The 14,500-nt window shown below is 42.2% G+C and overlaps 1 protein-coding gene across 1 annotated transcript in view; it reads left to right on the plus strand.

Annotated features, from left to right (window-relative positions):
* Positions 1-14,500, plus strand: part of CAT (catalase) — a 38,512-nt gene that overhangs the window by 7,178 nt on the left and 16,834 nt on the right. The window contains exons 2-6 of the mRNA XM_035012548.1: positions 8,387-8,558; positions 9,602-9,712; positions 10,673-10,803; positions 11,263-11,367; positions 11,967-12,092. Of these exons, the coding sequence (XP_034868439.1) occupies positions 8,387-8,558; positions 9,602-9,712; positions 10,673-10,803; positions 11,263-11,367; positions 11,967-12,092 (645 nt within the window). The remainder of the gene's footprint in view (positions 1-8,386; positions 8,559-9,601; positions 9,713-10,672; positions 10,804-11,262; positions 11,368-11,966; positions 12,093-14,500) is intronic.

A 14,500-nucleotide genomic window follows, 5' to 3' on the forward strand; every position in this document is an offset into this window, starting at 1 on the left:
ACCCCTGGGAGAGCAGGATGTGTACTGCCTGTGGCCACTGGCTTCCAAAGGGGAGAAGGGTGGGGGCCCTGCGCAGGCCTAGGTTCTTTTCCCAAATTGCCCAGTCCCTTGGAATGGGCCAGGAGGCCTGGAGCGCTCCAGTTTCTCCCCTTTCCCCCAAAGAAATTTGAGGGCCAGGACAGTCTCTGGTTTTCTCTACATAGGTGTGCACATTGCAGGTATTTGATGAATCTTTATTGAATAAATATAGAGTGTTAAGCAATAATTTACTAGAAAATATCAGGTATATTCTGTGTTGATCTCTGAGAATGAGAAGCTGTCATTATGACTCCTTTGGGATTGAAAGTTAGGGATGGGCTGTATTACCAATCTTTGTCAATTAAAAAATGGAAGAATGATGTTTAGTAAGTTCTTAGAACTTCTGTAAGCAGAGGGCACTAATAAATGGAAACTCTTGATAGAATATTTTATCAGACTCCAGCCAAAAATTAGAAAGAGCAAAGCCAAAATGGAATTTTACTTTGAGTCCCTGCTTTTAATCATGGTGTCAGTTTTAGCCAAGCCAAAGTCCTTCTTTGCCAATTTCTGCAGCAGTTTTCGTAACATTTGTCTAAAGATGTTTGATCAGAATTTGAAGTTATAAATTCAAGTATTTCCCATTTATTTTTGGAAGGGGAGATGTAGGGAGAGGGATAGACTTTTGTTGCTTCCTTCTCCTACTTAGAAATAATCTTTCTTGGCCATTTTGTGTTGGTCCATAGTTTAATTTATTCACATGTTGACTCCAAGCATTTTTAAAAAGATTTTACTTATTTATTTGAGAGAGAGAGAGGAGAGGAGCTGAGGGGGAGGGATAAGTGGACTCTGTACCAAGCACAGAGCCCAAAGTGGGGCTCAGTCCCATGACCCTGAGATCATGACCTGAGCCGAAATCAAGAGTCGGATGCTTAACCTATGAAGCCACCCAGGAGTCCCACACAGCCTTTTTTTGTGTACTGGTTGATAACAGCATTGTGTCAGGTGTCAGGGATATAGATGTAAAACAAGTACACTGTCTGGAGAGGAAAAACAGTGAAGCAAATAGGAAATTATAAATATTTTGTTCTCTTGGTTCAGGAGAAGCATGTGTGAATGTCGTGGATAGTTGTCAGCCAGAAAGATGTAAATATCTTAACAGGTACAAATGCCGCTTTTCATGAGAGAGAGAGTTCTTAGAATTCTCCAGCAATGAAAAGCTTTTCTTTCATTAAAAAATTCTAGCTCTAAAGTGATCTGAGTTTAAAAACAACAACAACAACATAATAGTCAGCAAGTGGGAAGATACCTCTTTGCCCATCATACTTGTTATATATAACAAGTAGACCGGTACCCCAACATTGAAATCTGTGTAAAATCACTTAAATTCTCCTATCATACAGCATCACCCATTAAATGAGAGTAATAACATGTCTCTCACTGATTATTGGAGGCTTAAGTGAGGTGACTTATGTAAAGGTAGGTAGGATAAAGCCTCGCATATGGCAGGTGCTTCAGAAATGGTAGTTACGAAGGGAAATTAGGAATTCTGTACAGTTCTGTCAATTGCATTGATCCTCTGTCCTTCTTGGTTAGCTTTGAACCAGAAATGGCCACCCTCTGTCCTATTACTAGAGAAAGCCCAGAGCTGGCATCCTGGGATGTTGTTTCTTTGGTCTGTTGCTTGCAAGAACCAGGCGCACAGGCTGCGGGGCGTGGCTGTGTTCTGGGTTACCGCACTCACTGACCTGCTGGGGCCCCCTGTCCTGTTGTTTGTGCGGAACATAGAGATTCCTCTTGCCAGGCAGCCTCTATGGTCCGCGGGGACAGGCGTGGGGGCGAGGTGGGGGGGACAGGGACAATGCCGGTGGAATGAATGAGTGAGTGTTGAACTGAGGGTGCCTGAGGGACCCTTGTTCTTAATGCTGCACCCTCTGGATGGCACCATGAGGGGTCCATGTTGGGATGGTTGAGCTTCTAATGTGACCCAGGTGCCTACGGCTGCTTTTTGTGTCCTTGACCTGCAGACAGGCTCAGACTTATTGTTCCCTCCAGCTCTTTCCCCCCATCATCCGTATAAAGCCTGCCGCCCTGTTGCTGCCCTCAGCCTTGTCGGGCAGCTGCTGGCCCCACTGTTTGTGGGCTTTTTGTTTCCCCTTCTTCTCTCCTTTCATCCCCTCCTGACCCTCTGTCCTTCTCAGCTAGTGCTGGCAGTAGCTTCACCTGACTGGACTCACCTAATCAGGCATCCTCTTCCAAGTCTTCCGTTCTGGCTATTTTTGTGGTTGTTTGTAGCCCCAGAGGGCTGGTTTTGACTGCTCTCCACTTACTAGTTCAGAAGTATTCGAAATGCTGGAGATTGCTGCAAGTTTGCCCTAACCCAGAACAAAAACATTGTATTTAGAGTGGGGTTGATCGCAGTGTTCGGTGCGTGGCGCTGACTGTGGAATTGGACACAGGGTGCTCACTGCCTTCTTGCTGAGGCACCACCTCTCCCCCCTTCCTTTTCTCACTGCTGTTCTAGAGACACTGCATTCATAACCTCTGCTTCCTTCCCTCCTCCGCATTCCTTGGCCTGCTCACTGTAACTTACACCTCCAGTGTCACAGATTTAAAGTCGGACACTGGTCAGAATCCTTTATTACAGGACCTCAGATGCTCCCTGTCAGTCATCTTTTCCTTGGTTCAAGTCACACTCTCAGTAGTGGTCAGTGGCTGGCTCTCTCTCGTTTTGTGATTTTATTTACTATTGAAACTGTCATGGGACTGGTCACCAGAGGCCCCAGGTTTCCAAGACCAGAAGCCTCTTTTCAGTCCTCAGTTCCATTGGTCTTTGTGCAGCAAGTACCTCTGTTGGCTTCTGTCCCGAAATCTCTGTCCCGGAGTTGCGAGTCCATGATAGGCTTCTGTTTCTTCCCTGCCTCCTCATGAGTTCTTTCTCCTTCGCTGCCTCTTCCCTTTCCTTGTGAGTGCTCTGTCCTTGGTCTCTTCTATCTCACCCTGTCCCTCTTCCACGTCCGGCTCCCTCATGGTCACGGGCACACACACATTCCTCCGCTCCTGCCGCTCTTCGGTCAGCATTTAGTGGCCGTAGTTTTGGTGTATCAGTCTTGACAAAGGAATTTACACACTAAATATAGCTGCTTTTGAAAATATAGCGGATTTTAAGACCTTGCTTTCCCAGCCTTGAGCGAACATCCTATTTCATTGAGTCTGAGACGCCACGCCCTGTGAAATGTACCAGTGTCTTACACACTACTCAGAAGGAGAAAACCCTGCCTGTCCAAACGAGGACTCGTGGCTAAGATGCCACAGATGGTAAGACATACCCCAGTTTTAAAGACAAACTATTAAAAAATTGTGTATGTTGTCATTGATGAACTCTGGTAATTAACATTTGTTTAAGAGCCTGTGCTCAACAGTGGCACGTTCTCTGAAGAATTTTCCCTCTCAGTTGTAATTATTTCTCTGAAGAAGGAACGTGGAGAAGAGGAATCTTATTTAGGGACTTTCCTCATAAAAATGTTTACATATCATGGGTTAGCCTGGTGGTGGGTATTGAGGAGGGCACGTTCTGCATGGAGCACTGGGTGTTATGCACAAACAATGAATCATGGAACACTACATCAAAAACTAATGATGTAATGTATGGGGATTAACATAAGAATAAAAAAAATGATTACATATTTATCATACGCTTCTTTGTTTTGTTTTTTTTAAAGACTTTATTTATTTATTTGAGACAGAGAGAATGAGAGACAGAGAGCATGAGAGGGAGGAAGGTCAGAGGGAGAAGCAGACTCCCCGCTGAGCAGGGAGCCCGATGCGGGACTCATCCCGGACTCCAGGATCATGACCTGAGCCGAAGGCAGTCGCTTAACCAACTGAGCCACCCAGGCGCCCCTATATGCAGTCATTTTAAGCTGAAGATGTGGTAACTCCAAATGAAAATTTCATGTTTTTAAATTCACATGGGCAAGTGAAAATTAAGCATAGTTAAGGGAGTTTTTAGAAAGTAATTAGAAAAGTGATTAGAGGGCGCCTGGGGGGCTCAGTTGGTTAAGTGACTGCCTTCGGCTCAGGTCATGATCCTGGAGTCCCAGGATCGAGTCCCGCATCCGGCTCCCTGCTCAGCAGGGAGTCTGCTTCTCCCTCTGACCCTCCCCCCTCTCGTGCTCTCTCTGTCTCATTCTCTCTCTCAAATAAATAAATAAAATCTTTAAAAAAAAAAAAGAAAAGTGATTAGAAGTGGACACTTGTGGTGATATAGTACCTTCATTAAAAATGTTTTTAGGGGGGCGCCTGTGTGACTATGTTGGTTAGGTGTCTGCCTTTGGCTCAGGTCATGATCCCAGTGTCCTGGTATGGGGCCCTGAGTTGGGCTCCCTGCTCAGTAGGGAGTCTGCTTCTCCCTCTCCCTCTGTCCCTTCCACTCATGTGCACACGCGCTTTCTCTCTCTGTCTTTGACATAAATAAAATAAGACCTTAAAAATTTTTTTAGGAACTTTATGACATGAGGGTGTATCACATTGCCTTCATTAAGTCAATACAAAATATAGATAATTTGAAAAACTTCTAATATTTGATTAGATGTAGGCAAAGACCTGACTTAAAAATTATTTTAGGAAAGAAAATAGAAATCTAAAGAAAATTAAAATGACCTATAATTATATCACCTAAATGTTACGATAGTTTCATTGTTATTAAAATTTTTCTGTGGGTGAAATTCTTTTTTTTTTTTAAAGATTTTATTTATTCATTTGAGACACAGAGATACAGAGAGAAAGAGAAAGCATGAGCAGGGAGAGAGGCAGAGGCAGAGGGAGAAGCAGGCTCCTCGCTGAGCCAGAAGCCCGATGTGGGGCTCGATCCCAGGACCCTGGGATCATGACCTGAGCTGAAGGCAGACGCTTAACCATCTGAGCCACCCAGGCGCCCCACTGTGGGTGAAATTCTTAATGGTGGCATAATACTTCATTAATTAACTCTTCCTCTATTTTTGGATATTTAAGCTACCTGTCAGCTTTTGCTGCTGTAAATAATATTACATTTAACACCGCCCGTAGACTGTGAGCTCCAAGAGAGCAGGAATGTTGATGTTTCCTGCTGTAATCCCTGGCATCTAACACACCATAGGCACCCCCTAAAAATTTTTGGAATGCTGTTGGGTGAATTTACTCTAAATCTTAATGCACACATTCTTCCTGACTCTGAATATACCTAGAGAGTAGAAAAGGGAAGCTAGGGAGATGATTTTATTGCTTCTTTTGTAGTATTTTTGGAGACGTAGCTGGAATATAGTGTCCCTCAAGGCAAGCAGATGCATTATAAATGGTTTTCATTCCTTTTTGTCTTGGGTTCTGTGAGGAGGAACCTTTAATCTCGGAGTGTCCATTGTCACTTCCTCATAATATAAAGATGAGAAAAGAGGGCATTTTGAGGCAAGACTGTTGTTGCTCACACCGAGCTATTGTTATCTTCTAGAAATTTCTCTAAAGCCTTGCACTTTTTTTTCAGAATTTATGTTTAAAAATTTGTTTTCCATGGTCCATTCCCCATCCCCACTGCTCATTTTATTTAATACAGCTTCATTTCATTAACTCTTTTCTTCTCAGCAAATACATGGCATTCTTCTCCTCACCTTCTAAGAAATACTCTCTTCTCTTTAGTTCAGGTCGGTTTCTCTCATCAAATGTTGCCTTAAACAGCCCCTGAAGTTGGAGATCTTTTTCTCTTGGTCTTTGCCCTCCCTTTGGACTCCCTTCTGTGTTGCTGACCCTGTTGAAGCTTTTTCTGCCACTTTTTTGAAGGCAGATTACATACACATTAGCGTGTGTGAGGAAAACTGTTAAAAATTAGGACCAATGATCTATTAGAGCAAGGAAGAGAGGCTGGATGCTACATTTGTAATGGAGAAACCCGGGTTTACTTAGAATGAATGGTGTTGTGGAGGACATTCCTGCATTGGGTGGGAGGGAAGCCCCATGGCGCAAAATTCCAGCATTCTCATTCCCAGCTTTCCATGAGTCCGGGCCATCAGGTGAGACCATCTCATTCTTTAATTCTTCACTCAGCCGTCCATTCATCCACCTTGCCGTGCATGTACCTCCTCTGGGTCTGGTTTTTATTCTTGACCATATCACTCTGACCTGGTCATCTCGAGGGGACGTGTGATGTGCCTTTATTGCTTTCATGAGTGATGTAAATGACAACTCTGACCTGTTTACCTTTCTTTTTCCAGAACCTCTTGGTATCCTCTGTCGTGCTTCTGTCCTTTATGCGATGTCCCCTTTATTTATTTATTTATTTTCGATTTCCTTCAGTGCTATGTTTATGTGTTGAAAAGAGCATGGTAAAGTGTGGACAGATTGTTTGCTCAGACTCTTTTATTATTTTAATTGTGGATCATCCCAAAGCTTGAAGTCAGTAGTGCTTCATCCTGGCTTCACTTAGGAATTACCTGGGGAGTTAAAAAAAATCCTGATGCCCAGGCCTCACTGGGACTAATTATATCAGAAATCTCTAGCTATCTATGCATTAAAAAGCTCCCCCAGTGATTCCAGTGAAACTCAAGGTTTTAGGTTTAAACCAAAGGTGAAGTTGTACAATTTCCCCCTTCCTTTTTCTGATTCATTTTCTACTTTAAATGAAAAAAAAAAAAAAGTATCCATTGTCCCATGTATTAGCACATGTGTATCTTCAAAAGAGAATGGCACGATTGGGTGGTACCTGGTGACCAGACCCTTAAACTCTCTTAGATTTTGGAAGAGTTTGCTGCTGGATGAGGAAGGGATGGGGCAAGAGAGTCTGAATGGATGCCTACACACGTGTCATGGTGGTTAGAAAAAGAAACCTAAAATGCTTTGCTTCTGCTATCAGATCACTTCACATGGCCAGTAAAATGGTAGTGTGGGTGTGCCTGGTGTGGAGCCCTCATTTTGCATGAATTTAGTGCTTTCAATTCGCGGATTAACTCTGGGAGATCGTTGTTTCTTGTCCGTTTTGCACATGCAGAACTGAGACTCAGAAATAGCAAGTACTATGTTCACACATACACATCTGGTGATTGGCAGAGCTGGAAGTCGGACCCAGGCTCTGTGATGCCAGCACTCATGATTTCCCTAAGGTTCCATGTCGGCCTCTTCCTGTTTTGATGTGAAAAGAACTCTAGTGGGTGTATGCGTCTTGTTTATTCATTCTGAAGAGTCCAAGATCTCTCTTGTTGAATGTATTTTCCCAAAGAGCTCATGGTATTTTTATAGTTTTTAAAGTGATCCCTCTCCTAATATCCCCTTCTAGGGAAGAGACAGGTATTGACCTTCTTTTAATATTCAGAGCAGGTGTACCTGGAGAGGAAGAGTTATACACTCCACTCCAGGTCTATGAGAATTCTGTGCATAGTGCTTTTCTGGACACATGAAGTTGGTACTATGGACTTTCATCACTAGACCTTTTTGAGTTGTTCTCCTAGAATGGAGGTGGCTTGGCTTTGCTTTCCCCACACATCTCCCCTGGTTTCCCAGTGGCCAGGGGAAGACACTGGAAAGGCAGTTGTCCCTGGTTAGGGTATGAGCCAAGATGATGCTAAGAGCTGCTTAGGATCATTTATTGAAAAAGGCTGCTGCTCCATCCTGGAGAAGGGGTAGCTGGGAGGCTTCCGATGTAACTGATCCTGGAGAACTGGGTGGACGAGAAAACTAATTCTTTGTTACACTAAAATAACCTATCCCATTTCAGGGACATTTGACATCTTTAGAAAATTAATACTATAATACATCTTACCAGCAACAGTTTATTTTCAGTGACAATAAAAGCCATTGACCTTTTTTGGCTCTTTTTTGTTTTGGAATTGGAAAGAGATGTTGCAAAGAGCTGGCCCCCGCTGCTTGAGAGAAGTGAATGCTATCCGGGATGACCCACTTGAACATCTGTAGCACTCAGAAAGCAGCTGCAAGTTGACCATTGGCCAGCATGGCTTCTCCAGAGACCATCTTCTTGCGATCAGTTTGGACATTCCTTGTTTAGCGCATACGATCCCCCTCCCCGGGGGCTTCCTGTGTGGAGCCCGGTGGCTGTATCGAGAGCAGGGGCTGAGCGAGTTGGCAGCTAATTTAGCCATCTTTCTGCTCATTAGAGCAGATTTCTTGGCAGATTGGTGTTGAGATTTTTCAAGGATTTCTGAGACCCGCCTCTGAATTTCAGGCAGTGGCATATCTTTGCAGTATTTGCACCTCGGACACAGGAAATTTAAAAAGAGTTGGAGCAGAAGGTATAAAAATTGGAAAACAGTGTGCCCTCTGCCAATGTAAATAATGGTTTGATTGTACTGACTCTCCTGTGCTCTTTGTCCTTTTGTGTTTATTCACTTAGAAACCTGATGTCCTGACCACCGGGGCCGGTAACCCAGTCGGAGACAAGCTTAATGTTATGACAGCGGGGCCCCGGGGGCCCCTTCTTGTTCAGGATGTGGTTTTCACTGATGAAATGGCTCACTTTGACCGGGAAAGAATCCCTGAGAGAGTCGTGCACGCCAAAGGAGCAGGTGAGAGCCATGTTTATTTGTTGTGAAAGAATTGTTTCACAACACCTGGGTTAAAAATTACTTCTCACGGGGTTGGAGCTCCTTTAATAGAAGAGGCAAATTTCCATTCCTGGGAGAAAGGAAAAAAAAGTGTCCACAAGGAGAGGAATTTGTAAATGATGGTTATTTCTCTGGATTGAACATGATATATAAAATATTTTAGTAAAAATGAAAGGGATCTTCCTTTTCTTCCATTGTGCACTTTAGTGAAGGAATAAAAATATGAAAATACAGACATGAGCATGCTGAAATTGTAGCTAGATTTAGATGGTGCACTGAGGGGATACATACTGGAGTGAACGGTGCAAAATTGAGGATAGTTGTGTTCAGGGGGTGGGTTTGTGGTGATTTTTCCTTTTTTGTCCAAAAGTTGTGTAAAACTTTTGCTTTTATTGCAGAAACGCAACATAGGGTGGTGTTTAAAAGAAAGCTGAAAATTCAATGAGACAAGAACGCTTGATAGAAAGGAAGAAAATGTTTTTCTCTTAGCTGCTTGCTCAGACTCCCAGTTAGAACTTTCTAGTTTCTTTATTTTTTCCTTCCATCTTCTCCAGCTTTTTCTGTGTGGCTTTTCCATCAGGGCTTTGGTATGCTGTTCAGTTTGTAGTTTGGCCTATTGTGTCTTCCTAAGTGTTTAATCGATCCGTTCTTTCCCTGTGTTTTCTCCTCTTCCCCCTATTCTTCTGTTTCTCTCCTGGGTCCTTCCTGTACTTCCAGACCTCCTCAGACCCTGTGTCTCAGTCTTGACCTGCTACTTCCAGCCCCACTCATCTCTCCTTCCACTTGGTTCCAGCTGCATAGCACTCGGTGTAGCACTGAGGGCTTTGCATTTTGCCCCCATCATTTTGTGTTTGGACATCTATCTCCCCTTTCTTCTGTCAATGTTGGAAGCTCCCAAAAGGCCAGTGCTGCACCATCTGTCTCTCTTGTCACCCAGTTGCCTATTGAGGGCCCAGTGGTCTACAATGGTCTCACGATGAGGATTTCTGTGTCTTTCTCATTAGGGGCTTTTGGCTACTTTGAGGTCACACATGACATTACCAGATACTCCAAAGCGAAGGTGTTTGAGCATATTGGAAAGAGGACTCCCATTGCAGTTCGATTCTCCACTGTCGGTAAGTCCGTCTGTTTGCATAACCCAACCCTGTACCTTCTTTGGGGCATTTATAACTACATTTCAAGGAAAGCATATTAGAAGATAGAAAAAAAACTTCTCCAAATGATAGCCAGGTTTTACAATAGGAAAAATATTTTGAGACATGCAGAAAGTTCCTTCTAATTCTGTTTGTTGAGGTCTTAGGAAATCACACTCAGGCAGAGGCCAGCATTGCAATTCTGTGACATTTGGAAGGAACTTTCCTACAAGTGGTTGCCTCAGATGAAAGCGTGGAGTGGGGCACTTATTCAGCAACCAAAATAGCTGCCCTTTATTGGGAATTAACTCTATGGCACCCATGGTTAGACGCTTTACAGACATTAGCTGTAATCTCATCTGTAGATCCACGCTGCATGGTGGGGTTATTTCTATTTTTTTCAGTAATGCTAGTATGAATTAGATCTATCATGCTACATCTCAACACCCCACAACGCACGATTAATTCCGTTTCTCTTCACTCTGTGTTTGTGCATTTTAAAAATACTGTGGATGCAAAAATAAATGACATTAAGAGTAAGAATCTACATTTTCACTCATCTTCTTAATATTAACCTCATAATTTTAATGATTCAGTTATTCTCCTTATTTACTATCTTAATCTTTATAATTATTTTCTTCCTTTATTTTAATTTAAATTTTAATTACCTGTTTAAACAAAGCTATCTCATGTTAAATGGATAATCTTTTCCACTTTTATAGTTATGTATTCTCTTATTACTCTCAATTAATTCTTTTGTTTAATTGGTGGACTGAATTAGGTGGTAGATGGTAGAAACAATAACCCAGGCACTTAAATATCTGACTTCCTTCGAGGAAGTGGATTAGAAAGGATAGATCCCAGTGTTTCTTTATGACTTTACATTTTTTGGATGCCAGGTACTCTGGCTTATGCTTCATTTTTCCCATTTGAATTTTCTAGCTGGAGAGTCAGGCTCAGCTGACACAGTTCGTGACCCTCGTGGGTTTGCAGTGAAATTTTACACAGAGGATGGTAATTGGGATCTTGTTGGAAATAACACCCCCATTTTCTTCATCAGGGATGCCATATTGGTAGGTGATAAAGTATATTGCACTCTACATATGTTTGATTTAAATTGATTTCAAACACTCTGTATTGACTGGCATTTGAGGAGAAGCCCTGGGAAAAGCAGAAAGAAGGGAATTTGGGTTGGCTGGATTGCCTTTTTAAGCACATTTTTCTGCATTGAATATCTTTTTATAAGATCAAATAACAGTTACCGTTGGTCTTCAGTTGGCATTTCAAGATTCACGGACTTCGTGGGAATAGTCCAGTTTTCCTTGTAGAGTCTAGAAGATTAATAAAAAGAGGCACTTTGCCTTGGAAACATGTAGAGGGTAAATTTCATTTTAGGCTTTGGCAGTGTAACATTCTAGGATTATCTTGTTCCAAGTTATAATCTGTAGACCTAGCAGTAGGCAATGTATAGTGTAAGACACCAAAATTCCTATAAACTTAGTTTTGGGATTTTTTTCTCTTTTTCTGTTTAGTTTCCATCCTTTATCCATAGTCAAAAGAGAAACCCTCAAACACACCTGAAGGATCCAGACATGGTCTGGGACTTTTGGAGCCTGCGCCCTGAGTCTCTGCATCAGGTAGGAACTCTTCTTTTTCACTCTATTATAATGTTTCACCTGAACTATGCCTCATCATGTGTTTCTCAAACAGCTTTGGCTATATCTCATTGGACTTGGTTTCTGACTTTCTTTTTGGGAGGCTTCCTCAGATTTCTTGACTCTGAAGAGTTTTATAATGATTGATTTTGTTAATTTTCCCCCATTCATAGCCCTTAAGTGATGCTAGAAATGTTATCAATTGATATTTAACAATATTAAGGATTAAAGTCTCTAGTACGAAGTAAAGCTCTTTGTATTAGGGAAAGAAGGGAAAAGTGTTACCAAACATATTTACTGTTAAAATAGATTTTGAGTAATAAGGTAGGCTACTTTTCCTATTTGTTTTTGCTTATCTTTATTGAATTCTGAGCCATGAGGTTAATGATTTACATATCATTCTGCTTTAAATTCTTGTTATTTTGTATAAATGATACTAATGATAACCTTTCCTATGGGAACTTGCTTAGTGTCTTCCATGTCATTAAGAGATTCTTTGGAAACTTAGGAATATCTTTAAAAAATCTAGGATGTTTTGATTGAAACTAGAAAATTTTAGGATTTATTTTTCTGTTTCTTAGGTTTCCTTCTTGTTCAGTGATCGAGGGATTCCAGATGGACACAGGCACATGAATGGATATGGATCGCATACTTTTAAGTTGACCAATGAGAAGGGAGAGGCAGTTTATTGCAAATTCCATTATAAGGTACATGTTGCCTTTGGGGCAGAAGGTACAAGGCTCCTACAACCCACGTCTCTTTACTTCTGAAGATTGGGAGAAGATCAAGGCTCCTCCCCGCCTTTCCCTTACCTCCACTCTGAAGGCTGAGAGGTACTGGTCCAGTTGACTTGGACCATGACTCTTCTCTTGGCTCCACCCAAGTGAATAGGTGCATGCTGCCCAGTTAAGGGAACTGTGTGGGCTCTCTTTGGTCTCCTCTTTCCATGCCAGAGGGTAGGAGTACACAGCTACTAACAATGGTCAGGCTTTCTTCTCCTTCTGGGCCCTGGGGGCAATGTGTAAATATTTGGGGAAATGCTCACGTAATGCTGGTTCTCTGGTTTAATGTTCCTGGTCCTGGCAGGTGAATATCCATTTTCCCTGGAGAGGGAAGACTTAAGGTTTTGGTTTGGGCTCAAATGGAAGGAGATAATATAGGCCTCTAGGCTATGTGAAAGATTTCTACCAGGTTTAGCCTAGCTTTCTAGACTTCTTTGTTGGAGTTTAGAATTAAGCCTTAGCAAACAGTGAAGTGTTATGTTGCTTTGCCTTTCCTAGCCCTGAGTCATGGTGCTGAACATAGATATCTTTTATGGTCCAAGAGGGGATTATGGCAAAAATGGGGCATTCCTGTCTGTAATACCAACCTCACCATCACTTTCAATCTGATGCTATCTTTCCAGAAACGTTTCTCCTAATGTTTTTTAAACTCATCCATCCATTTATTTAGCGTTTATTGAGGGTGTATTATGAATAGGGCAAAAAAAGTAAAATCAGTTACAAATGTAAAAAAATAAAAATTGTCTTTTTCATTTACTTTCATATAATCGTCAAATAAGTTACCTTCGGGGGAAGCTCTGAGAACATTTTAATTAACTGAAGTGTTTTAAAGAGCTCTCTTGTATTATGATCTTGGCATTTGTTACAATAAGCAGTATTCTCAGAGAACTCTAGAAGGTATTTAAAGAAAGCCTCTGGTGGCCTGAGAATGTGTTTCCAAATACTACTGCTAAAATAAGCGCAGACCAGAAGCGGACTAAGGACAAATATAGTCTCCTTAATGGTATCTACCCCAAGACCTGTTTTCTTCTGTTCGGTCTTGATCTTTATCTGAACAACTTATGTAGGTATATCAAATAGGAATACTGTTTTCCCTCTTTATACTTATAGCTTGGATATATATAATCTTTGGCAGAGAACAGTTTTAAGCAACAGTTGCCCCATTGGCTTGTAACTGCCAAAAGGAGCAGTGTTGTGTCACAGAGAGCAAGGGCTAAATGACTGTGTCTGGGGCATCCGCATGGTGGTAGCTTTGCAGACAGACCAGTCTGAATTCAAATTTTCCTTTTTCTAGGTAACTCTGACTTGGTCATATTATTAAAAGTTCTCTGTGCTCCAGCTTTGTCACTGTGAAATTGGGATAATAATAGCAGCTGTCCATGATCCTGGAAGGATTGGATTGCTTATGGGCCTGTTCAGTAGAAGGCCCTGGGGTAGCCTGAGACCTACTTGGATATATCAGTGTGGATTATTCTAACCTATGACTAGTCTTTTCTAAGCCTGAGGGATTCAGTTAAAATCAGAAAGGTATTGCAATATTATTGCACAATTTAATATATTAGCTCTCTGGGTGATCTGCAGATGGTGACCTCCATTTTTAAATCTGGAAGGTGACTTCTGGTCTGATATTAAGAAGGGTTCATATCTTGCTGCTGGCTAGAGAGACTCGAGATTTCTGTGGTAGAAAGAGTTTCAGAATTGACTTTTTTTTTTTTTAAGATTTTATTTATTTATTTGAGAGAGAGAGAATGAGAGAGAGCGAGTACATGAGAGGGGGGAGGGTCAGAGGGAGAAGCAGACTCCCCGCCGAGCAGGGAGCCCGATGCGGGACTCGATCCAGGGACTCCAGGATCATGACCTGAGCCGAAGGCAGTCGCTTAACCAACTGAGCCACCCAGGTGCCCCTCAGAATTGACTTTGATGAGGAAATCTTTCCATGCTTGGCTTGTGGGGATCTTTCAGAATAAGATACAGGTGAGAATCTGTTGAAAGACTGTATGGTGTGATAGTAGGAGCATTGGTGAAAGTGACTAACTTAGTTCGGTCTTCATGGCTTGCTTGGGAAGTCAGAATACTAATTTTGGGGCTTCTGGGTGGCTCAGTTGGTTAAGCGACTGCCTTTGGCTCAGGTCATGACCCCGGGGTCCTGGGATCGAGCCCCATATCAGGCTCCCGGCTCAGCAGGGAGCCTGCTTCTCCCTCTGACCCTCTCCCCTCATGCTGTTTCTCTTTTGCTCACTCTCTAATAAATAAATAAATAAAATCTTAAAAAAAAAAAGAATACTAATTTTGCCTGCTCCTAGGCAGAGAACTGGTTCAGAGTGGCTCTACTG

This window comes from Mirounga leonina, unplaced genomic scaffold (assembly GCF_011800145.1).
Source record: "Mirounga leonina isolate KUSES-001 unplaced genomic scaffold, KU_Mleo_1.0 Mir_166, whole genome shotgun sequence".
NCBI classification, from domain to species: Eukaryota; Metazoa; Chordata; class Mammalia; order Carnivora; family Phocidae; genus Mirounga; species Mirounga leonina.